Source organism: Lepus europaeus, chromosome 5, assembly GCF_033115175.1.
Source record: "Lepus europaeus isolate LE1 chromosome 5, mLepTim1.pri, whole genome shotgun sequence".
Lineage (NCBI taxonomy): Eukaryota > Metazoa > Chordata > Mammalia > Lagomorpha > Leporidae > Lepus > Lepus europaeus.
The window spans coordinates 31463469-31486768 of NC_084831.1; the positions used below are offsets into that span (position 1 = coordinate 31463469).

The window sequence follows — 23300 nt, forward strand, 5'->3', positions numbered from 1 at the left end:
GATAGCCTTGGAGGCCCTGGCTGCACCAGGCGATGGAAGTATAGTAATGTAGGGTAGCCAGGCTCCAAGATGGCCCTGAGGCTCTCCACTCCCTGGCATTTACACCCGGGTGTAGTCATCTCCCTCATTGTGTCAGCATTGGTCTGGATGACCAACAGAACGCAGTAGAAGTGAAGGTATGGCACCCATGAGGCTAGCCATGAAAGCCAGCGTGACTTTGGCCTGCTCTGTCTGAGAGTACCCACTCTGGGGAAGGAGGCCCCAGGCCAGGCCAGGAGAACATTCGAGCAATCCTGTGACAAGGCACCGAGGCAGCTGCCAACGGCCACGTGCGTGTGCGCTGTGGGAAGCAGCTCCTCCAGCCCCAGGCACGCCTCGTGAGGAAGGTCAGCTTGACTCCCCTCCTGAGAAGTCTGAGCGAGAGCCACCAGCTAACCACTCCTGAATGCCCACCCTGCAGAGCTCGAGAAGCGGGAAGGGGGACCACGTGCGGGCTGGGGCTGGAGGTGGAGTGACTCTTCCTGCTCATCGCACACCCTTTCTCCTCTCCTCTTCTTTCGTACTCTACCCCCACACACCCCGGGGCCATGCCCAGTGGGAAGCCTTGTGCTGGGCTCAGGCTCCCTCACAGACTATCCCCCAGGGCTCTTCATGCAGAGGGGAGAGGGTGTCTACAGGAAGACCCCAGCACCAATGCATGGTACTGGTTCCAGGCTTGCTCATTGTCTGTGTCCTAGAAGCGTTTCTTTTTTATTTTTTTCTTTCTTTTTTAAAGATTTATTTGTTTATTTGAAAGGCAGAGATACAGAGAGGCAGAGGCAGAGAAAGGGAAGTACTCCATCCGCTGGTTCACTCCCCAAATGGCAGCAACAGCCAGAGCTGGGCTGATCTGAAGCCAGGAGCCAGGAGCTTCTTCTAGGTCTCTCATGCGGGTGCAGGGGTCCAAGGACTTGGGCCATCTTCTACTGCTTTCCCAGGCTATAGCAGAGAGCTGGATCAGAAGTGGAGCAGCCAGGACTCGAACTGGTGCCCATATGGGATGCCAGCATCACAGGCAGCAGCTGAACCCGGTAGGCCACAGTGCCGGCCCCTCTAGAGGCAGCCATAAGTTAGTTTGTGAATCCAGTTGTGGAGGAAAAACGAACAACCAAAAAAACCCCAAAGACAATTCAACTGCGTTGAAAACCTTTGATTTATTTTTATGGCTTTTAAGAGGCAGAAGCCCGTGTTGTGAAAGGAGGGGACAGGACACACATAAGGAGACGGCGGGCTCCACGCTGACAAGCACATGGTGCATGTAGCACATACCTGGGAAAAGGCTACAAGGAACCGGGCAGTGCAGGTGCCACTGGTGTGCTAGCGGCAGCCATGGAGGGTGACACTGGGGGAAGCAAGGATAGGGTCATCCCAGGTCAGGGCAGCCGCATCGCTGGGGAAGCATGCACTGCCACCATTTCAGGAGGCACTTGGGAGGTTAAAGAAATTTGTGTGCACACAGTTTGAACACCAAGGGCAGAACCAGGTCACCCCCAGGGTCTCCTGAAGATCCCAAACTGTGCATCTGATGTTGATACCCTCGCACCCCTGGTAATGTGAATCTCAAGAGACCCAACTCTCTTGGGCCTGGGTCAGCTGGGGCAAACTAGAGTTTGCAGGGCTGGGTCGAGCCTGAGATGTGTATTATTTGGCCTGCACGCTGTTTCTCAACTTTCAACTCATTGCCAACACCTGAAAATCTGGATTTGTAGCTCCTCTTGAAAACTGGGGTGGCATTGCTGGCCACAGAAGCGACAGCAGACCCCAAGACAATTGTCTGCCAGCCTCATCCTGCCTCATCTTCACCCAGGCCTGCTTCCTGCCTGGCCCCTAGGCATAGGGGTTTGTGACCCCTGGCCCAGGCATCTGGTCTGTGGTGACCTCAGAGGGTTTCATCCCAGCGGCAGCTACAGGTCTGGCCTTGGGGCCTTTATCCTAACTCTGTGGCTGACAGCCTGTGCAGGTGCCCCACCCACAGGCCAGGAGCATGGAGTCAACAAGCCCCGTCTGCAGAGCTTTGGTTTGCCTTACTGTGCAAAGATGAGCAACTGGCAAGTTCCCAGCCATATTTCACTTTCATAAATCAAACCACAAAGGCCTCTGGGGCATGGCCCATCAGGGAGCTACTTCCCAACCAAAGCCAAAGATAAGTCACTTCTGGGCCAGACTAGCGGAAGAAGGAATTCCGGCCTACGTTGGAATGGGCCAGGGGGCAGAGTGGAAGGCAACTCTCCTACCACAGCCGTGAGTAGCTGGGCCACCTGTGTGCAGCTGGCAGTCATCGTATGAATGGACTCCCTTTAGATTTTCGCAGTGCATCATCTGCCCAACTGGACATGTCGGCCCTGCACTGTTAGGGAGAAGGAAGAAACAAGTGGGCATGATGAGGCAGATACAGTATAAGGTTGTCTTAGTACAGATTCTACCACGTCCCTCCAAGGCTGCAGGGGGTAGGAACAGGAGACAGACAGTGGAGAGCCAAGACCCTGTTGGCCTGAGACTGGAAGCTGGAGAAGAAGGTTAGGGACTCAGTAGCCCCCAAGCTGCTCCTGTGCAAATGCCTGGGAGACAATGGGCAGAGCCAGAACTAGTCCCGGGAAGCAGGGTGGCCCAAGGGTCTCGATTCTTAGAGATTTCCATTGGTACACACTTATAGTGAGGAATAAACACACACAAACACACACACTCATCAGCAGTGTCTGAGCCATTGTGCACACCCACATAACCCCATGACCACATACGGTTATGTGCATACCCACATAACCACACCTTGTACAGGCACGGTTTTTGTCCTGTTGTACACTTGCACGTACATCCATACACACAATCACAGTGGTTACCGGTGAGAGCCATCAGCTCCTCTCACAGGCGTGTCAGCAAACATTGCAGAGCACCTGAGGTCCTTTATGGCTGGCGAGAGCTGCTTGGCAGAGGGAGAGTCCAGCACAGCCCCAAGCGGCAAGGAAGGAGAGAAATAAACCAGTGAATACCATGACCAAGGGGCCTGCAGCCTGAGGCTGGCCTGCAGTGCCGCCTGCTGGTGAGAGGAGTTTTGTACTCTGCTCCTAGCCGAGCGGACGATCCAAGGCGTTGGGGATCTGTCAGCCACCGAACGCCGTTCCTTCTCTCCCGTGTGTTGGGCCCCGAGGCAGGTGAGATCCTGGCATCACAGGCTTGGAGAATGAGCTTTCAGGACTTTGCATGCCTCCTGAGAGGCAATGCCCCCAACCAGTAAGGATAGCGAAACAGGTTGCAGCTTTCACACCAACTCCCATCCACTGGTGGTGCCTTCTCAGGATGCCGGGTTGAGAAGGATTCTGAGGCCAGCTCTGGGTGTAGAGGGGAATCCCACACTGGAGCAGCAGCTGTGACTGTGGGTGGGACCACGCCTGCCACTCTGCAGGGGTTCTGGAACCTTGGGATGCACAATTCCATTGTGAGGGCAGCTGTGTTTGCTGTTCACACCCCAGTACCACAGGAAAAGTGCATTCCTACTTTATCGGGGTTTGATCTGTAGCTTCCGGGCTGGCTGAGCCCTTGCTGGGACTCTCTGCTGAAGAACTTCTTGCTTTCACAGAGCACGTGGACGAGTTGTTAGATCTGAGCTGCTGAACGCAACGCGGAGCACTTTTAATCCAAACCTTGTATGTAACTAAAGCCTTTCCACCTACTAGCACTCACAACTGCCCAAAGCCACCCAGGAGGCCAGCAATGAGTCAGGAGCACCGAGCCAGGCTGGGCAGAGGCTGGACAGCCACCTGGCCAAGGAACCCCACAGCCTCCCCCAGGGAGGGAACACCCAAGTGAAATTCATGCAAGAACAAATTGCAGATTACAACGGGCCATGGGCCTCTTGAAAGGAGTCAAAACCTGGTGGCTTCAGTCCTCAACTATCAATCAATGATCAATGGGCATGGAGCCCGTGTACCTCAGCTCTCTGCCCTCAGATGCTTAGGGGCATGGGACCTGCTTCATCCCCCCACGACTGGGCTGGAGGTGTTCGCCTTAGCAACACCCAGGGGTCAGCAACCATTTTCTGTAGGGGGCCAGCTAAGAACTATTTTCGGCTCGGCAGACCCTGTTGTGACAACCCTGCTGTGGTGTTGGGGAAGCAGCCACAAACAGATGGAAACAGATGGACCCACTGTGTGCCAATAAAAATTTCTTTACAGGCCGGCGCCGTGGCTTAACAGGCTAATCCTCCGCCTTGCGGCGCCGGCACACCAGGTTCTAGTCCCGGTCGGGGCACCGATCCTGTCCCGGTTGTCCCTCTTCCAGGCCAGCTCTCTGCTGTGGCCAGGGAGTGCAGTGGAGGATGGCCCAAGTGCTTGGGCCCTGCACCCCATGGGAGACCAGGAGAAGCACCTGGCTCCTGCCATCGGAACAGCGCGGTGCGCCGGCCGCAGCGCGCCTACCGCGGCGGCCATTGGAGGGTGAACCAACGGCAAAAGGAAGACCTTTCTCTCTGTCTCCCTCTACTGTCCACTCTGCCTGTCAAAAAAAAAAAAAAAAAAAAAAAAAAGATTTCTTTACAAAAGTAGGTATCGGGTCAGATGAGGCCCAGGCTTCTGTGGTTTGCCAGAACAGCATTAATCCAAGACAGGAGTCTTCAAACTGGGATCCAGAGAACTCGGGTGTTGCTGGGAAGTGCTTCGGGGGGATTTGTAAATGTTTGGCTCTCATTTAAATCGGTTTCTTGCTATGCAGGAAGCCAAAGCAAACATGTACCCGCTCCAATGCATTCCAGCAGGCAGGAAGCCAACAGGACTGCTGGGAACACGTCTTCAGCAAAGGCCTCAGAAGTTTCTCTTGACACGGGCGTCCGTATGGGAATAGACAAGGGTATTTCAGAAAGTTCACCGGAAATGGACTTCAAAGATAAGCTTATTTTGGTGCAAAATTGGTTTGCAATCCATGCATGGTATTTTCTTCGTTGTTCCGTGAAGTTTCCAAAGTTCTCTTCTAGAAACAGGATGGCAAAATGGTTGAGAGCCTGGTCCCAGCATCAGACAGATACGAGTTTCAGTTCCAGCGCTGTGGGGCCTTGAACAAGTTATTTTACCTCCTAAGCCAGCATGGCTGGGACACCATAAAACAGAGGGTTCTCTGGCCACAGGGCTGGTGCAGCCGCCTGCAGGCTGGGTTGTGAGAAAATGGGAAAGTTCACAGTGGAAGGGCCATGGCCACCACGGCCTCCGAGGGACCCTCCTGGTGTGGAGGCATTTCAGTATTTTACTCTGAGTTTGTGCTGGTGCACACGAGCTGGGTATTACTATAATGCCAAATCGACCTTGGATTTGAATTGCTTGCTGGTTTCTGTTTTGTTTTGTTTTTTTCCTGGTATAGTCTGCTACATCTCCGCTACTCTGATGGGGCTCTCAGGCCAGGCAGAGGGCTGTTGTGCAGCGATCTTGGCAACCTCAGTGTGTAGCAGCGTGTCTGCTCCCCGCGGGATCAGCACTGCGGACCAGCCTGTGCTGGGAACCGTGTTCTGCAGCACTTCTTTGGGAAATGGTGCTTTCCATGGAAGGGGTGCAGATTTTCAGAAGTGGAGGCCTCTCTGCCCGAGCCATGCGGTCCCCAGTCAGGCCTGGGGCTGTGGAGCTCCTCTGGCTTTGTAATTTCCAGATGATGCAATAAACACTGCTCCCCGCAGGAGACCATCAGGGCTGTCTGGCTGTGGCCTATGCCAGCCCCCAGCACCTCGGCCGTTTACTCCCAGGCCAGAGATGCTCCCTGTGGTTTCTGTAATAGAATTTGGACTGCCTGGGGCTGTCTGTCCCTGTCTGTTAGTGGTGGCTCCAGGAAGATCCACAGCTTTTATTGCACCTTATCTTAGTGTTTCCAGTGCCATTCTGCTTCCTGAGAGCAGCTGTTCATCACTCGGCCCCCGGGGCAGGACCTCATAGGTCTCAGAATCTCTGGAGTTTATCTCAATTGGGTGACATCTGGTGCCGCTGTCCCAGTGCATGGGTCACCCCACCCCTGGGCCAGGCAGCTTAATGCCATTCGGAAGCCTGGGCCGTACCCAGCCTTGCAAGCTTCATAGAACTACCAGCTCCATGAGTCCTGGAGACTCCTCCAAGGGGCGATTCTGATCCTGGCAGCAGATGGCTGTCATGTGGTCTGGCCCCCACTGAAGGTGACTCTGAGGCCAAGCTCCCCTCTCACCTGCTTTTCATGTTGTTGGGGCTGTTCTTGGGCTAGGCTTAGAGCTCCGGCAGTGGAGGGAACTCCAGACCAGGCCTGCGTCCTGTGTTGGCCATAGCGGTCCTGGCTATGCGAGGAAAACGACCTTGTGCAAAGCCATCTCCGACGCGCGCTCTTCTGAGTGTACTGGCGCCAGTGTCCCCTGATAAGACAGCCACAGTGGGGGCAAAGCCTTCCTCCCTGAGACCGGCCGCTGGAGCTGCCAGCACTGATGGCAAAAGGCCAGCCCAGCACTTCTCTTCCAGCCCAAACCATCGCCAGTTTTAAGAAGCATCTCCGTGTTCTTTTTCCTCCTTCCTGGGTTAACTTTCTGCCCCCCAGTGCCCAGAATCTGTGCCCATTCCGACTCCAGGCTGAGTCCACCCAAGGGCAGAGTCAGGCCTTGTGCCGCCAAGCCCCCGCCCGCTGTGACGCTGCCTTTGGCTTCCTTCACCAGGTGCTCGCTCACAGCTCGGACTCCTCGAAGGAGCTCCTCCTTGGTCCTCCTGGGGGCCGGCACCACCGCAGCACATTCTCCGGAGACAGCCAGGTGGAGGGAGCTCTCCGCTGGGGGCGGTGAAGAGGCACTGCGGGGGCTCCCACAGGGGTGGAGGATCCACTGGTGCAGCCCAGGTGCAGCTCGCCCCATCCTGGAATCCCTTGCATAGCATCCCAGTGACGGGGAGCTCCTTCCCTGCAGGGCAGCTCCACCTGGCCTCGCGCTCACAGGCTGGAGGATTTTGCTAGTGTACACTTCACCTCCTTCCCCTTGGAGCGGGCGCTGCCTTTGTATCCGTTGTCTCAGACCAGACCGCCGGCCGCCTCACACCTCATGAAGGTGGCACCGTGCCCTTGGGTGCAGCCTGGGTGACCGTCAGCTTCAGCCGCTGTGCTTTCTCCCCCTGCGTAGTAGCCAGGTACTGTGCCTCTTTGCCTGCGGCACAGCAGGTGCAGTAACTGGGAGAGTGAAGGCTGAGGCAGGGGGTTGATGGGCAAGAACAACTGAACTTTGGTTAAAAGGAAAAGAAACTTTGATCTGGCAGTCACTAACACGCCTCCCTAGGAAGAGCCTGCAGTGCCCCCTGCTGGCCTGAGGATAATCTGCATGCTGATGAAATTTACACTTTCTGTCACTTTCCACAAACCTTCCACCTGGACACAGACCCCCGATGGCTTGGGTTACAGAATCGCAGGGAGCAGAGGGGTCATCTTGTCTAGTGGTTTCCAAACACATCAAATTATTGATGGGGTTGCTGTGGAGCACTGCACACTTTGCCCACTTGACAAAGGCCTCTTGGGTGGAGGGATGGGCAGGCGGGAGACTTGAGATCCAGCTTTCACTCTGCGGATCAAGCCGTGTAACCTGGCGAGGGTCTGGGTCAGGCCAGAGGAAGGGCCATCTTTGTGTCATTTATTCATCTAGAGACAACGTCCCTTTTGCAATTGGCACAAAGATGCCACCCATTGCAGCAGCAGCCCTGGCACAGAGCGCTTCCTTCAGAGAAGGCAATCTGGGGGCAGACGTGGGCTGGGCAGGTGTCCGGGTTTGATACCCGGCCCCACTCCTGACTCTGATTCCCGCTAGTGTGTACCCCAGGAGGCAGCAGTGATGGCCCAAGCGATTGGGTTCCAGCTGCCCACATGGGAGACCTGGACTGAGCTCCAGGCTCCCAGCTTCAGCTCTTTTGGGCTTCGGGGAAGTGAACCAGCAGATGGGAGTGACCCCCCCCCTTTTTCTGACTCCCAAATGAATAAATTTTTAGCAAAATTTAAAAAGAGGGTGCTCTTCAAAAACCAAGCTTTTTTGGCTAAAGGAGAGTTTGAAAACCACCCGAAAGCTGGGGAGACTGAGGCCCACAAAGGGGACAGACTTACTTAAAGTCGTGTGATGAAGACCAGGATAGAGCTTCGAAGCCAGATCCGCTCTATCTCACCGGAGAGTTCTTGCTCTCCACTGAGCTGGTCTTCATCCCAGCCAGGCATCCTGGTGTCTCTGGCCCTCAGTCCCATCATCTTCTCCCTGAAACCCAGCTTCTCTGCCCCAGTCCTGCTGTCTCAGCCTGGCTCACAGCCCCGAGTTTGCCCTAAACGGGGGACGGTGAGAATGCTAGCCCAGTCCCACGACCTCCTACAGGCACCGCACTCACAGGGACGAGGCAGACATGCAGAAGGAACTAGAAGGGTCCACAGGGCGAGGTGTCCGGGTGCGACGGGGAGCCTGAAGCGGGGGGCTCGGCTACTGTGCAGGTGGGGCCTGCTTTGGAGGTGAAGTTCGCCGGGGTGCCTGTGCCACGCCGTAAGGCACGTGGGCGGCCACGGTGCCCATCTCCTGAGCCCCAGCCACGTGGAACATCTGGTCATCAAAGAAGATGTGTGGGCGGATCTTCTCCAGGAGGGGGCCCTTGGGCGCACCAGCTAGGAACAGGGCCTCGTCCGTCTCCAGGCCCCAGCTGCGCAGGGTCTTGAGAGCCCGGGCCCCAGAACTGGCCGCACTGCGGGCTGTCACCAGGTAGGTGCGGATCGGGCACTCCAGCCGCAGGCCCTTGGCATAGAACTTCTTCTGCAGCCGGCCCAGCGCCTCCAGGAAGCCCTTCAGTGGGCCCTACAAGAAGGCACAAGAGCGGGGTGAGCTCAGCCTCCTCCCAGACGCACCCCTCCCTCCAAAGCCAGAGTGTGTTGGCTGGGGTGAGAAAGTGGCTCAGGATCCCAAAGTCTCCCAGGGGGTCCTGCCTGGACCTCTGGCGGGTGGGTGGTGCTGCAGGTCCCTGTGTCAGTTTGGGGCTCTGTACCATCATGATTGGAGCTGCGTCACAGGGGTCGGTCCTACAGCTCAGGAGCATGGCCTTCTGTGCCCAGCAGGAGGGAGGACGTTAGAAGTATTTTGTCACCTGGGCACAGGCACCCTCCAATCAGAATGGACCCCAGCTGTAAACAGCTGGGACAGACGGACCAAAGTGTCGCTGCTGAATGCCAACTCTGCCCATCCTGCCGGGCACCCTTGCGGCTCAGGGAGTCGCACTCAAGTTCTCCAGGGCAAGGATTCATTCTCGACAGCAGCCAGGCCAAGGCGGCTCAGTGAGGACACAGCAACAAAGACCCAGACGATGATGAAGCAGCTGGAATTAAGGAATGGCGGGCTTCTAGTCTTGGGGACCCCTCACTGTGGGTGACCGAGAGCAAGCAGCGGGCTCCTGGGCCTGGGCCTGTGATTCAGTGGGAACACTCTGCTGCCCGGGATGCCCAAGGACTTCAGAGGGAACCCTCAGGAATGGAAATAAAATGAGCATTCTGGAGCCACACCTGAAGCCTGCTGAGCTCTTAAAGAGAGGGGCTCTGGGAATTTTGAGCAGCTGCATTTTTGTTAAAAGCTCAAACAGGGGCCAGTGCAGTGGTACAGCAGGTTAAGGTACCGCCTACAATTCTGGCATCCCATATGGGAGTGCCAGTTCCAGTCCACTTTTGATCCAGCTCCCTGCTAATGCACCTGGGAAAGCAGTGGAAGATGCTTGGGCCCCTGTGCCCATATGGGAGACCTGGATGGAGTTCCAGGCTTCTGGCTTAGGCCTGGCCCAGCCCCTGCCATTGTGGCCATTTGGGGGAGTGAACCAGCAGATGGAAGATCTCTCTCTCTCTCCATTGCCCTGCCTTTCAAATAAATAACATAAATCTTAAAAAAAAAAAAAAAAGTTTAAGTAGGAGCTCCCAGGAGGGCAAGGAAATCCCAGTAGCTCCAACTCCAGGGAGTTCCCTCCAAGCTGTAGGACAGAGTTCACTCTTAGGTGGACACTCAGCCCAACCAACAGGCGGCACAGAGGAGATGGTGTGCCCGGGGTGCCCTCCCTCCTCAGCTGGCTCGCCCTGCCCTGTGGGGGATGGGAATCTCAGAGAGAGGGCCAGGGATCCAGAGAGACGATGCTGGCTACAGTGAGAGAAGGTGGGGCAGAGAGGGATATCAGAGACGGGGGTCTAGAGAGAGAGAGAGAGTGGGGGTTCAGAGAGGGGACAGAGACCTCAGAAAGGGGTCAGAGGCTTCAGCAAGGGGGCAGAAACCATCAAAAGGGGATTGGAGCTGCAAAGAAGAGAGAGCCATAGAGAGAGCCATAGAGAGAGCCATAGAGGCTGCAGTGGTGGGGAGGGAGCTCGGTGAGGGAGAGGGGCTCAGGGAAGGGTGGCAGCTCACTGGGGACCCTCAGGGGTCAAGTGACAGGGTTGAGGCCTGGAGGTTTGGTCAGGGGACCTGGCTGGAGTCTGGGGAGGAGGTTCTGGCCCTGGGGAGACGCCCTGTTACCCTCAGGGGCTCGGGACCGTGCGGGTGGAGCACCTGGGCCAGAGGCTTGTTCTCATGAGCCTTCTCGTGCTCGAAGAACCTGTCCAGCCCGTGGGCTTTGACGATGCGCTCCGACTCGTCCGAGAAGAGCACGGCGTCCCCGTCGAAGGCCACACGCAGCTGACTCTGGGACACGGTCACGTCTCTGCTGGGGCTGAAGATGGTGGCAGCGGCGATGCCTGGTAGGAGAAAGGCAGCGTCGCCCCGCTAAGTCCAAGCAGGCTGGGTTGCCCCAGAAACTCTGGTCCCAGTGGCTCACCCAGGAATCAGGGCAAGGCAATGTCAAAAATACGTAAAAACTGGCGGAGTACAGAGGCCAGCCTGAGAGCGAACAGCAGCCTGCAGCAGGCTCCCAGGCCTGGGCCGGGGTCACCCTTTTAGTCACTGCTTTGTCGGGGGTCAGGAAGGCACGCGGAAGGCTCAGAGCAGAGCTGTGGATCCATTGGTATGAAGGCATTCACTCCTTGAACACCCAGGAAGTTCCTGCTTGTGTGGCCCAGCTGAACACCAGCCCTGATTGGGAGGAGGAGTCCCCTGTGCCGTGGCTCACCCACTCAGGGCTCCTCACAGGCTCTGATGCAGACCTATGTGGGGTTGGGGGAGCCCTGACTCTGACCGGGCCTGGGCTACTCTCTCACTGTCAGTCTGCCCACACTCTCACCTTCTCTGGGCCGAGGTAAAATGAAGGCCCTCTTAGCTCTGTGTGGGACTGGCATCTCGGACTGCCGTGTGGGGTGGGGGGTGGGCACCCTCAGTCTACAACTGCAGTGGCACCCAGGCACGCCTCCTCGGGGCACCTGGCTGTCCAGGGTTCTACGAGACAGTGCGCCCTGGGCAGCAGCACCAGCTCCGGCTGACTGAGCACTCTCTGCAGCCCCGGGCCCCTCCAGGGGGTCATGGACACTTGCTGGATGCCAGGCTCCAGGCTAGAGCTGTGCTGGACCGCAGAGCACCAGTGCTAGGAGTCTGCAGAGTGGGGGCTGCGGAGCCCATTCTGTAGTCTCTCCCGAGGCCACTCCCTGCCTGCCCTCTGGGACTGAAGCATCCCACAGAGCTGTGGAGGAGGAAGCAGAGCCAGCCTCACAGCCACTTCAGTAGCTTGAGGATGCTACAAGCAGGCCCAGACTCTGGGCATTAGACCAGGCACTGTCTGCTTTGCCACATCAGAGCCCGGGTGACCCAGAAACACTGCCACCATGAGAAGGGCCTCCCCCCAACCCCTCCCTGCTCCCCAGCCCGAGATCAAGTTGCCCACACGCCAGTGCCAAGGTGCTGACCCAAAGGTGCGACACCAGTCTGAGGAAATGGTCTTTGCTTCCTGGTTAAAGAGAGCCTCTTTGGCCGGTGCCGCGCCTCACTAGGCTAATCCTCTGCCTGCGGCGCTGGCACCCGGAGTTCTAGTCCCGGTTAGGACGCCAGTTCTGTCCCAGTTGCTCTTTCTTCTTCCAGTCCAGCTCTCTGCTGTAGCCCGGAAGGCAGTGGAGGATGGCCCAAGTGCTTGGGCCCTGCACCTGCATGGGAGACCAGGAGGAAGCACCTGGCTCCTGGCTTCAGATTGGCACAGCGCGCCAGCTGCAATGCACCGACCATAGCGGCCATTTGGGGGGTGAACCAACGGAAAAAAGGAAGACCTTTCTCTCTGTCTCTCTCTCACTGTCTAACTTTGCCTGTCAAAAAAATAAATAAATAAAAAGAGAGAGCCTCTTTGAGGGCAGACTTTTGCTGCAGAGGGTAAGATACTGCCTGGGACCCCTGCATCCCATACTGGAGTGCCTCGCTTCCAGTCCCCAGCTCCACTTCTAATTCCGACTTCTTGCTTATGCGCACCCTAGGAGGAGGCTCCTCATGCAGCTGTTGGATCCCTCCACCCAGGTAAGAGACCAGATTGAGTTTCTGGCTCCTGGCTTCATCCTGGCCCAGTCCTGGCTGTTGTAGGCATCTGGGGAGTGAACCAACAGATGGATGATCTCTCTCTCTTTCTCCCCCCTCTCTCTCCATCTCTGCCTTTCAAACAAGTTAATTAAATTAAAAATAAATAAGAGCAAGCCTCGTGGTGCTCCCAAGCAGCTCCGAGAAGTGGGTCAGCAGGGGTGAGAGGCCGGGCTTGCCGGCAGGAGGCAGCACGGGAGAGGAGGATAAAGTGACTAGCTGCTGCCTGATAGAGGAACCTGCCCCTGGCAGCCGGGCAGCGCTTGCTCTGCCGTGGGCTCTTCTGTCTCTGGGCAAAAGGATGCACACATGGTCGGGAGGCCTGTGGCGGAGGATCCCGCCTGAACTGCCCCTTGAGAGAGACATGGAGCGGTTCTCTTTTTGGCGCTTGCAGCTGGGTCTCCTAACCTCCCCACAGCCCCGGCCAGCCCAGCTGTTGGCAATGCTGGCCATTTCCGATGCCACTGCTCAGACCCTCCCCGTGGTCATGCAGAAATCAGAATTCCTTCCGACTGACATGGAAGCCTCTCAGAACCGGGTGGCTTTCTGGGAGGTAAGGAGGGTTTCCATGGAGACAGAGGCTAGGGGATGCTGGTGAGTAAAAGCCTCCTTCATAGAGCAGGGCCAGAGGTAGGAAGTAGAATAGGTATGGGTGTATGGATCAGGTCATAGGAATTAAGGATGGGCTCCTCTCCCGGTTACCATGACAACCCCAGCACCGGCTCCGAGCTGTAGGCCCAGACCTCTCATCTCTGGCTCCCCTTTGCCCGACTCCCCAAGCTCTCCCCTCTCCCCGCTGACTTACCCTCATCGATGGCTTCCTGCACTTTCTCCGAGTCAGCTGACAAGTAGAGGTTGGTGTGATAGGCCTTGAGGTAGCAGATGGGGCTATTTCCACCTGTCATGCAGAACCTCTCGATGAACAGGTCTGGGAGGAGGACGAGAGAACCCAGGTGAGGTCAGGGTCAACCCTCAGGGTCTCAAAGTGGTCCCTCTGTGCCCAGGAGATGCCACCTTGGTTCTGAGAGGTGGCAGGCAGCAGGGGGATCTCGGGCCCATGGCCCACCTCCATGCCCCTCCATTCTTCATCCACAAAACGGGAATGATCACATGACCACGTCTCTGGAGCAATCGCCTGGCTCCCAGTATCCTCCTGCAGGGTATCCTCTCCTCGTGATGTGTGACCCTGCCTTCCATGTGGCAGCCAATCGGATAGGTGCAGATACCTGACCCGAGGCGGCCCATCAGGTACCCTCCCGGTATCTAGTCCCCACGGCTGTGCAGGCTCTGAAATATTTTCTGGTTGCTAAATGGATGCTGCTCTGAGTCCACTGGGTTACCCAACACTACCCCACCCCATTACCCAGGCCCCCTCTGTTCCCCACGGTCCACGGCAGGTAGGCATGGACGGACTTCTGCGGGGCCCAGTACACAGGCACTGTTGATTCTGGTCACCCAACATCCATGTCACATAAATGGTTAAATATTTTGAATATTGCCCCTGTTCCCAGCGACTTCAAATTAGCATTTTAAAAATGCCAACCAGACTGTCCTGGCTGCTTAAAACAAGGCCATGTAAACCCACAAACGTACACTTATGTCTCTCCCTCTCCAAACTGGATTTTTTCTGCTTTTCCTGGATATGATTTTATATTCAAGAAAAGCAGAGCAATCCAGTTTAGGGGGGAAAGAGAGAGACGAGGGGGAAAAAAAAGGAACAAACTTGCAAGAGAAACACAAACAAGGGCTCACGTGGCCCTGAGAGGAGAATAAACCTGGAGAGAGCTGCACTGCTTGGAGCCGAGCCCTTGAGGGCCCAATCTAGCTTCCTGCCCTGGGGTTCTGAGGCACCTCTGTAACCCAATAAGAAATTATTTTCTTCCACTTCAGCTGCCTCCGGAGGGTCTATTACCTTCAATTCTGAGCTTGGTCTTAGATGCAAAGCCCTTTTGCTCTAATAATAACACCTGATTCTCCCAGGAGCCTTGGGAGGCTGGCCGGCCCCATCCTAGTTAGGGAAACCGAGGCACAGAGGCAGAAGTGCCCTCCCCAAAAACAGAGAGCAGGGTCTGTGCCGTGTGCACTGGAGCTGGCTTGTGCCGGCTTGCAAGAGACCACACTTGACTTTCAGGATTGTTGGGAGCTGGACTAGGGCGCTTGAAACCCGCCCAGTAGGAAGATGGACCCCCTGAAAACCGATAATCCTGCAGGTCAGGGTTTGGCTGGTTGTGTGAAGAGCCAGCTTATCAACACGCAACTGGAATTTCAGTTTGCTACCACTTCCCTCTGCAGGGCCTGGAGCCTTCCCTGGGGCTGGGGCTGAGTGTGTGTGTGGGGTCCCGTGGCCGGAGCCCCCGTGCTCACCATAGTGGTTGATGCTGTTGATGAGGCGGACCCCGACTTGAGCATGGTTGTTGGTTACGAGCACGATGTCGAAGAGCTCCTCGCTGTCTGGGTACAGCTCGCGCAGCCGCCTGTTCACAGCCTCCAGAGCCTGGAAGGCACGGAGGGCTCTCGTGATGTGTGACCCTGCCTTTTGTGTGGCAGCCGATCTGACAGGTGCAGATACCCGACCCGAGAAGGCCCATCAGGTACCCTCCCGGTCACCTAGTCCCCAAGGCTGTGTAGGCTCTGAAATATTTGCTGGTCGCTAAATGGATGCTGCACGGAGCCCTGGGGATGGCGCCTGGAGTTGGTGGCCAGGGACCCAGTGAAGGGAGGCGAGGGGGTCAGGGGTCAGGCTGGGAAGGGATTGGCGGCCATGGACTCCCTCGTCCTGACGCTGTGCTCTGCCACACGTGCAGGTGGTTTACTGCTCAGGGCACCTCACTAAAGAGCTGAGTGGGAGGGACCGATGTAGTGGTGTAGTGGCTAAAGCCATCGCCTGAGATGCCGGCATCCCACATGGGCACTGGTTTGAGTGTCGGCTGCTCCACTTCCAATCCAGCTCCCTGCTAACGTGCCTGAGAAAAGCAGTGGAAGATGGCCCAAGTGCTTAGGCCCCTGCCACCCACATGGGAGACCCGGATGAAACCCCTGGCTCCTGGCTTCAGCCTGGCCCAGCACTGATTGCTGTGGCCATCTGGGGAGTGAACCAGCAGACGGAGGATTCCCTCCATGTCTCTCCCTCCTTCTCTGTAACTCTGGCTTTCAAAATAAATAAGTAAATCTTAAAAAAAAAAAAAAAAAAAGAGGTGAGTGGGTGCTGGTTACCTAGTGGGGACTGCATCCCATCCAGAGGGCGGGGCACAAAGGCTCTGTGCCCCAGCAGAGCCACACACCTGGGCGGCTGCACCGGTCCAAGGAGGCCCCCTTTTCCTTACTCCGCCCCCCACAGGAGCTCTTTGCTCTAACCCCTCCCAAGGGGAAGCACTCCTCACCTTCACAAAGGGGAAGGCGGGTCCAGGGCCGAAGGGCTCGTTCTCGTGCTCCAGCTGGTAGCGCACGTACTGCTCCACGCCCTGCTCCGTGTAGATCCGCTGCTCCTCGTCCATGCGGAACAAGGCTCGGGAAGACACAGCAACGGTGACCGCATTCTGAGGCTTGGGCTGTGCACACGCAGGAGAGGGGCCGTCGCTCAGACCCCCCCGCCCCATGCAAGCCCCTCTGGGGACCTGGAGAAGACCCAGCCCGGTCTCTGCCCTAAAGAGGCCCAGCCTCGGGCAGGAGCAGACTCAGGCCAGGACCCCGCCCTGGGCAGTGAGAGAGAGGGTGGCTTCCCACCTAGGAGCACAGTGTGTTGGAGGGACAGGCCCTCGGGGAGATGGCAGCCTGCGTGGCCATCTGGACAGGATAAGAAAATGAATACCACGTAAGTGGCCAGAGCAGGACTGATGCTTGCGATGGTCTCCAGATGGTTCCCATTACCAAATGGGAGCTCCATGCCCTTAGGAAGAGACAGTGCCCAGAAACATGACAATTACATAAGAAATTTCACCTCCAGCTCCGATCTGCCCACTGAGCTCCAGCCTGGTGTATCTGACTGTGCCGGCTGACTAACAGACACTGCGACTCAATGTGCCAAGGCAAACCTGATCCCCACCCCCTGTCCCACTTCCTCAGCTCAGAACTCAACACCACCATGCACTCATGGCCCAAGCAGGAGCCCCGAAGGCAACCTCAACCTCCAGTCCCCTGGCCAGTCATCTCCATGGGCCTCCATCCACCTCTCCCTGTCTTCCCTCCCACAGTCCCGGCCACCGGCGTCTCTCACCCCTCCAATCTGTTGTCCACACTGCTGTCAGGGAGTTTCCTGAAATTCAGGACTCATCACAGCCCAGCTCTTCTGCGGGTGCCCAACCCTTCTCAGAATATGGTAGGCAGCCTTTAGGACGCAGTAGACTTCCGACAGACCCCAGCCTCTCTTTCCCAGCTTTGCCCCATCTGAGCCTTCTCCCTGGCAAGCACCCCTTCCCTGTCTTCCCCTGAGCCTGTGCACATGCTGTTCCCTTTGCCCCTAATGCTCTCTGTTAGACCCCCTACCCACCTAACTTCTACTCAACCCTAGAGTCTCCCCTCCAGGACTCCTCCAGGAAGTCTTCCCCACCCTTGGTCTCCATCTGGGAGCTCTTCCACCGGTCTCCTTCTTAGTAAAACGTAACACTTGCTTATTTTGCTTTTTCTCTCTCTAGGAGGCAGCGGGAGGCCTGAGTATTTACTTGTTATTTTACAGCTAGTATTTAGTACTGTGCATGGGAGGTAAACCTTTGGTGTCCCTGAAGTCACAGAGTTCAGTGGGAAAAAGTATGGACACAAAGAGAATCTCTCTGGGGGCTGGCGCCGTGGCACAGTAGTTGATCCTCCACCTGCGGCACCGGCATCCCATATGGGTGCTGGTTCTAGTCCCGGCTGCTCCTCTTCCAATCCAGCTCTCTGGTATGGCCTGGGAAAGCAGTAGAAGATGGCCCAAGTGCTTGGGCCTCTCTACCCATATGGAGACCCGGAAGAAGCTCCTGGCTCCTGGCTTCAGATTGGCGCAGATCCAGCTGTTACTCCTGGCTTTGGATCGGCACAACTCTGGCCCTTGCAGCCATTTGGGGAGTGAACCAGCAGATGGAAGACTTTTCTCTCTATCTCTCCCTCTCACTGTCTGTAACTCTACCTCTCAAATAAATAAATAAAAGCTTTAAAAGGAAAAAAAAAAAAAAGAACCTCTCAAGCGGGCAGTGCCCTCATCCGGTCCTACCTGTTCAAAGTACTTGCTATACAGTAGGTGCTCAGAGGATTTTTCTGGTGGATACGAATCGGACAAACACTTACCAGCTCTCTGTGCCAAGCACCCGAGTCCTACCTAGGAGTGGTCCTGGTGAAGAGCTGGCCCCTGCCCTGTGCAAAGGGATGGGAATGAGTGGCAGAGCAGAGGTGAGTGCAAAGTTTCGGTGTGAGGGCTCTGGAGGAAGATGTCATGGGAGAGGAGGCCCTGGCATGCTGGAGCAGAGCTTGATGGAGGAGTGGGGTGAGGGCAGGCCTGGGGAGGGGCACACGGGGCACTCACAAAGGTGCACAGCGGCCAGGGCATGGGGGAAGGGTGCAGGTGAGCCCAGAAGAGTAGGCAGGCGCTAGATTGAGAGGACCTCCTCTCAGGGTCTCAGAACTCCCTCCCCAAGGCTGGAGTCTGAATCGTGTAGCCCCAGAAAATGTGTATGTTGAAATCTTAACTCCCAAGGTGATGTATTAAGAGGCAGGGCCTGGAGCCAGCACTGTGATGTAATGGGTAAAGCCGCCACCTGCAGTGCAGGCATCTCCTATCAGCCGGCACCAGTTCAAGTCCCGGCTGCTCCACCTCCTATGCAGCTCCCTGCTATGGCCTGGGAAAGCAGTAGAAGATGGCCCACGTCCTTGGGTTCCTGCAGCTGGCATGGGAGACCCGGAAGAAGCTCCTGGCTCTTGACTTCAGATCTTTTCGGCTCTGGCCATTGCAGCCACTTGAAGAATGAACCAGCAGATGGAAGACCTCTCTCTGCCTCTGCCTCTCTATAACTCTGCCTCTCAAATAAATAAATACATCTTAAAAAAAAAAAAAAAAGAGGTGGGACCTTTGGGAGGTGATGGGGTGGGGACTCATGATGGGATTAATGTCCTTATAAAAAACAGCCCCCCACAGAGCTGCCTTGTCCAGAGGTGAGTGGGAGGGGCCTCAGCAGACAATGGGAGGGGCCTCAGCAGACAAAGAGACTGCCAGCACCTTGACCTTGGACTGCAGCCTCCAGAATTCCTGTTGTTTACAGCAGAAGCCACTGGCCTAAGGCACTCCGTTATAGCCGCGCAAATGGACTCAGACACCCACCTCTGCTGGAATGGAGAGAGGCGCCCTGGCACCCTGAGCACAGCTGCACCTCTGTATTCCCTGGGGAGGGTCAGAACGTGGGCATCCTAGTGGCTCACAGATACCCTGCGTCCCACCACCTCTGTGGCCTGAGCTCTCCCGGGGTCACGATCCCCAGGGCATTACAGAGTGGGAGAGGGGGCTCACACCTCCCATTCTGGCTGGGTCCTGCCTGAGAGGCCTGTGGGCTGTAGACTCAACTCTACTGGTTCTTTGTGGGGTCAAGCCTGGGACAGACACCAATCTGCTGCCCAGGTGACTGTGAGCAACTTCCAACCAGTGAGCCTGAATTCTCAATGTCACTTAATGATAATGAACTTAAATAGCCACTTGGAGTGAGTGGCAGTGTACCTTCAGAACCTTAAAATAGGACTGGGAGACCCAAGAGTGCCCCAGCTTTTAATCCTAACCCAGGTGACACATGTGGCCCACAGGGTCGCTGTGAGGCAGTGGTGGGACATGTGCCTCCCCTCCAAGGCTCAGTCCCAGTGCCTCTTCCAGGTGCCCACCTCCATGGCCTGTCTGTCTGTGTGTCCTTGGGCACCAGCGTGAGGGTTCAAGGAAAGAAAGTGGCATTAAAGAAAAAGGAGTGACAGGCATGGTGGGTGGGGTTAGAAGGGAGAAGACACCCTCTCTCGGGACCCAGGAAGCCTGTAGGGCAGGGGTGGGGAACCTGTTTTCTACCAGGGGCCATGTGGATATTTATGACTTCATCTAAGGGCATACCAAATTATCCACTGCAAAACGAGCTGGTTATAGATGTATTACATTTTGAGACCCTGTCTGCCATTGCCTTGGCAGGGCCGGGGGCCCAAGATTTCGCGGGTCCTACCCCTGCTCAGACACGGCCCTAGGGAGGAGGAGTTCAGGGCTCAGAGGGCCAGGGCTTCTGGGGGAGCCGCAGATCCCAGACTGTGCAGGCTTTTGGCGGAGCTGCAAGAACAGGTGAAAGGGCTGGCCAGAGCTGGGGAGGAGCTGAGCACCTGCACACCCGCAGAGGGAGGCCCCCCACCAGGCATGGAAATCAGAAAGAAGCCCGGATCCCAGGCCGAGAACTGACCTCCATCAGGGGCTCAGTCTGGGAGCTCAGAGCTCCAAAGAGCCAGGGTCCTGCCAGCATGCTCTGCTGTCCCCCACCCTGGGGTGTGTGGGGGGTGGGGAGCTGAGATGCAGGCTGAGGACTGGCTTAGGGAATGGAGATGGAGGGACAACAGAAGGCAGCTCGGCCCCAGCCACACTGACCGCCCCAGGCTCCAGGAGCTCCCATTTAGGCCAGCACAGTTCCAGACACAAACATAGCCCAAAGGCTGTTCTTTCTAGAACTTCAGAGCAGACAGAGCAAGCGGCTCTGGGCTGAGGAAGTCCTCTGGCCCCTTGAGGTAAGGGCCCCCAATGGTTAAATATTCACTCAGGTCCCTGGGAACGGGAGCAAACCCAGGTCAGGCCCTGATGGGGCCCATGAGGCCCAAAAGGAAGTGGATTTTGAGCAGGGAAGCATTTGCTACTCAGTCCCCAGCATCCAGCCCCTCTTGCCATGCTTGGGGCTGTGACACAAGCCAGCTTCCTGTGCAGGCAGGTGCCACTCGCTGGTGTGCCTGCTGCCACGCTCAGCCTCTCCAAGCCCCTCCCGAGGAGACGATGCCCCGGAGCGATCTTTCTGAAATGCCAAATGGGACCAAGTTAATCCCCTGCTGCAAAACCCTGCAATAGCTCCATAATGGTTTTCACGTTTTGCAAAAGTAGGTTGACCTTTTATTTCAATGAACTCTTGGGCAGAACTCCAATATGTAAGCTAGATATTGCTATAGATAATTGGCATAAATTCATTTTACAAATTCAAATGCGTCACATTTATACGATTATGTTGATCATAAAGTCAGCCAAAGAAAACCGCCCAGTTGTCTGGATGACAGCAAGCTTGCAACTCAGGGTTAGGATGCCAGAGCACGCTTCGGCTTCAGCACCCAGCCAGTTGGCTCCCATGTTTTTTGCACAGCATTGAGGAAGTCCTGATTCACATCGATGTGTGGTTGCAAATAATCAGAAGCAGTTTGCTTCGTTTTGTTTTAAAGCTTGGCCACCTCAGGATGCTCTTCTTTGAAACAAGATCACAGGAAGAGCTTTATTATGAAGTTTGCGAACAAGTAAATACATAAGCAAGCAACCTGCCACACAAGTTAATTGGTTCATGGTCTCCGGCTCCAAGATGCTAAAATTTCCACCTAACACATTGGAGGAACTTGGGTGTTAGAACGCACTTTGAATTGTCTAGGACGTAGATTGAAGAAGGAAGAAATCTGATCCATACGTGTGCAGACCCTTGGAAACGTGGGGTTCTGCGGAAGCTAGTTTGAAAACCCAGAGCCCTACTCAGGCGAGGTGCCTAAACAAGGTGCTCAAGGTCCTCCAAACTTCCCCTCCCCTACAACACCCCACCCCGACCCCCTTCTCCCAACAACCCTGCACTCTCCCACCCCGTGCTACCTGGCAGTACATTTGTTGGTCCTGCCGCTGCTCTCTGCCCAGGCAACTCCACCTTCCAGTCAGCTCCTTTCCCAAAGCTGTGCTCAGTCTGAAGTCTCTCTCGCTTGTGCGCTCACCGCACCGTGCAGGGTCTCTAACCTGAGCCCCCACCATCCCCACAGCACTGGGAACTCCGGACACAAGCCTCATGCATTTCTCAATGTCCGCACTGCTGGTGGAGGCTTGGAGGTGCCCCGGGAGTGACTGTGGACAGGGTGGACCTCCTGGGCACCAATGCAGGCTCAAGCTTCTTGGAGGGTGCCTGTGGGCCAGCCTCTGTCCTTGGTCCCTGAGATCGCAGAAGCTGGCGGGAGCCACGCCCAGGGGCCCGCCAGGGCATCATGAACTTGCCTGATGAGGGAGAGGCTGGCATCCTTACAGGGGTCAGGGGTCGCAGGGATCTTAATGCTCAAGGCGAGGCAAGCAAAGCTCCGGGTCAGCGGCGGGAGCCCTGGCACAGCGCAGATCCCAGAGCCCGGAGCTAGCAGCCCCCTTCCCCTAGGAGCAGGGAGGCAGCGCCCACAGCCCAGTGCGCAGAGCCGGGGTCCGGGACCCGTTGCCCCGAAGGCTGGGCGCGGAGGGCACGGCGGGGAGGGAGGTTTCCAGACTCAGGTTACCAGAGCCCGGGGCGCTTGGCAGCGCTGATGTCCGCCTTTGCCAACAAGTGCAGCCCGCTCAGGGAAGTGCTGGGGCCGGGGCACCAGCCCAGAGCTGGGCCCTCAGGACATCATGGGGGAGGGGGATCCTGGCGTGGAACCCAAGGCGGGGGGAGGGGGGGAACCAACACAAGCACCCGAGCAGAGCTCCCAAAATAAACCCGAGCCCGCGCCAACTGCCGAACGCGTTCTGGAACCGAGGAGCTGTGTCCCCTCCCGGAGGGGAGCCACGGGTTCCTTCCCGGGGGGCGGGGGGGAAGCTGGCGACCCCTGCCCCAGAGTGACGCCTCCCCTTAACCCCGCTACGCACACGCACCAAGCCGGCACCCTGCTTTTACCGATTTGGGTTTCTTCTTGGGCGCGAGGTTGTCGTAGAAAGTCTTGGCTTCCTCCCAGCGCGGGGCCGCCGCCGTCTCTGCCCCAGGCCCGGGCTCGCGGGGCTCCTGGGGCTCCCGGGGCTCCCGGGGCTCCTCGGCGTCCATGCTCCGGCTCTGAGCCCGCCCGGCCGGAGCAGGCGCGGCGGAGACGCGGAGCTCGCCGGGACCCGGCGGGAGGGAGGAGGCGCGCCCTGGGCACGAGCCGCGGAGGGCGGCGGGGGCGCCGGGGGCGGGGCGGGGTGCCCAGCTCCGAGCTGTGCTGCCAGCGCCGCTGCGGAACGCGCCCAGCCTCCTGCCCCTATCGCACCAGGCTGCGCTGCCTCCCTGACTTCCTGGAGGAGGGGGCCTGGAGCCAGGTTTGTGGCCCACTTCGGGTCCGCGAATACAGGGGCGACGTGCAAGGGCGCGGAGAGATGCCAGGCCTGACAACTCCCTCCCCCCCAAGACCGTCACCCCCAAAACGGGAAACAGAAAGCTGCCATCCTCTCCTCTGCTTGTCCCCGCACCCGCCCCAAGCTAGCCGTCCCCCTTTCTACTCGTGGCCAGGATCCTGGGACCCTTCTCTCAAACCCCAAGTCCATTCCGCGGACTGTGGGAGGTGGGAGTGAGGGTGAAGGCACTGCTCCATCCAAGAGCAGGGGCCCGTTCCGAGTGGGAAGAGCAATGGAGGGAGGGGTCCAGCCAACAGCCCTTCCACGCCAAGGCGAGGGGCCCCTGAGGTCCACTAAGAGAACAGGTTCTCCTACGAGGGGCTCCTGAGGTCCACGGAGACACCAGGCTCCCCTCCTCTTGGCTAGCGACCCGGACGGAAAGGACACATAGGGACTCTGAACCTGGACTCCTGCTGGTCCTCGAGGTGGCCAGAAGAGGGCACGCGTTCCCTCCCAGGCTCCCCCTGCGGAGCTCGGGGTGCGCAGTTGATAAGCTAAAAGGGTCTG

General features: G+C 57.2%; 1 protein-coding gene across 2 annotated transcripts; it reads right to left on the reverse strand.

Annotated features, from left to right (window-relative positions):
* Window positions 1–4545: 4545 nt before the first annotated feature.
* Window positions 4546–22490, reverse strand: NT5C1A (5'-nucleotidase, cytosolic IA). 2 transcript variants are annotated; one of them, XM_062191033.1, is made up of 6 exons: window positions 22324–22490; window positions 15862–16029; window positions 14846–14975; window positions 13287–13409; window positions 10547–10731; window positions 4546–8827 (listed from the first exon to the last, which is right to left on the reverse strand). In XM_062191033.1, exons 1-6 carry the CDS (start codon window positions 22465–22467, stop codon window positions 8462–8464), a joined length of 1116 nt encoding a protein of 371 aa, XP_062047017.1. In that variant the 5' UTR covers window positions 22468–22490; the 3' UTR covers window positions 4546–8461. The 2 variants fall into 2 exon arrangements, with proteins under 2 accessions (XP_062047017.1, XP_062047018.1); XM_062191034.1 differs by lacking the exon at window positions 22324–22490 and adding an exon at window positions 16205–16569.
* Window positions 22491–23300: the final 810 nt, after the last annotated feature.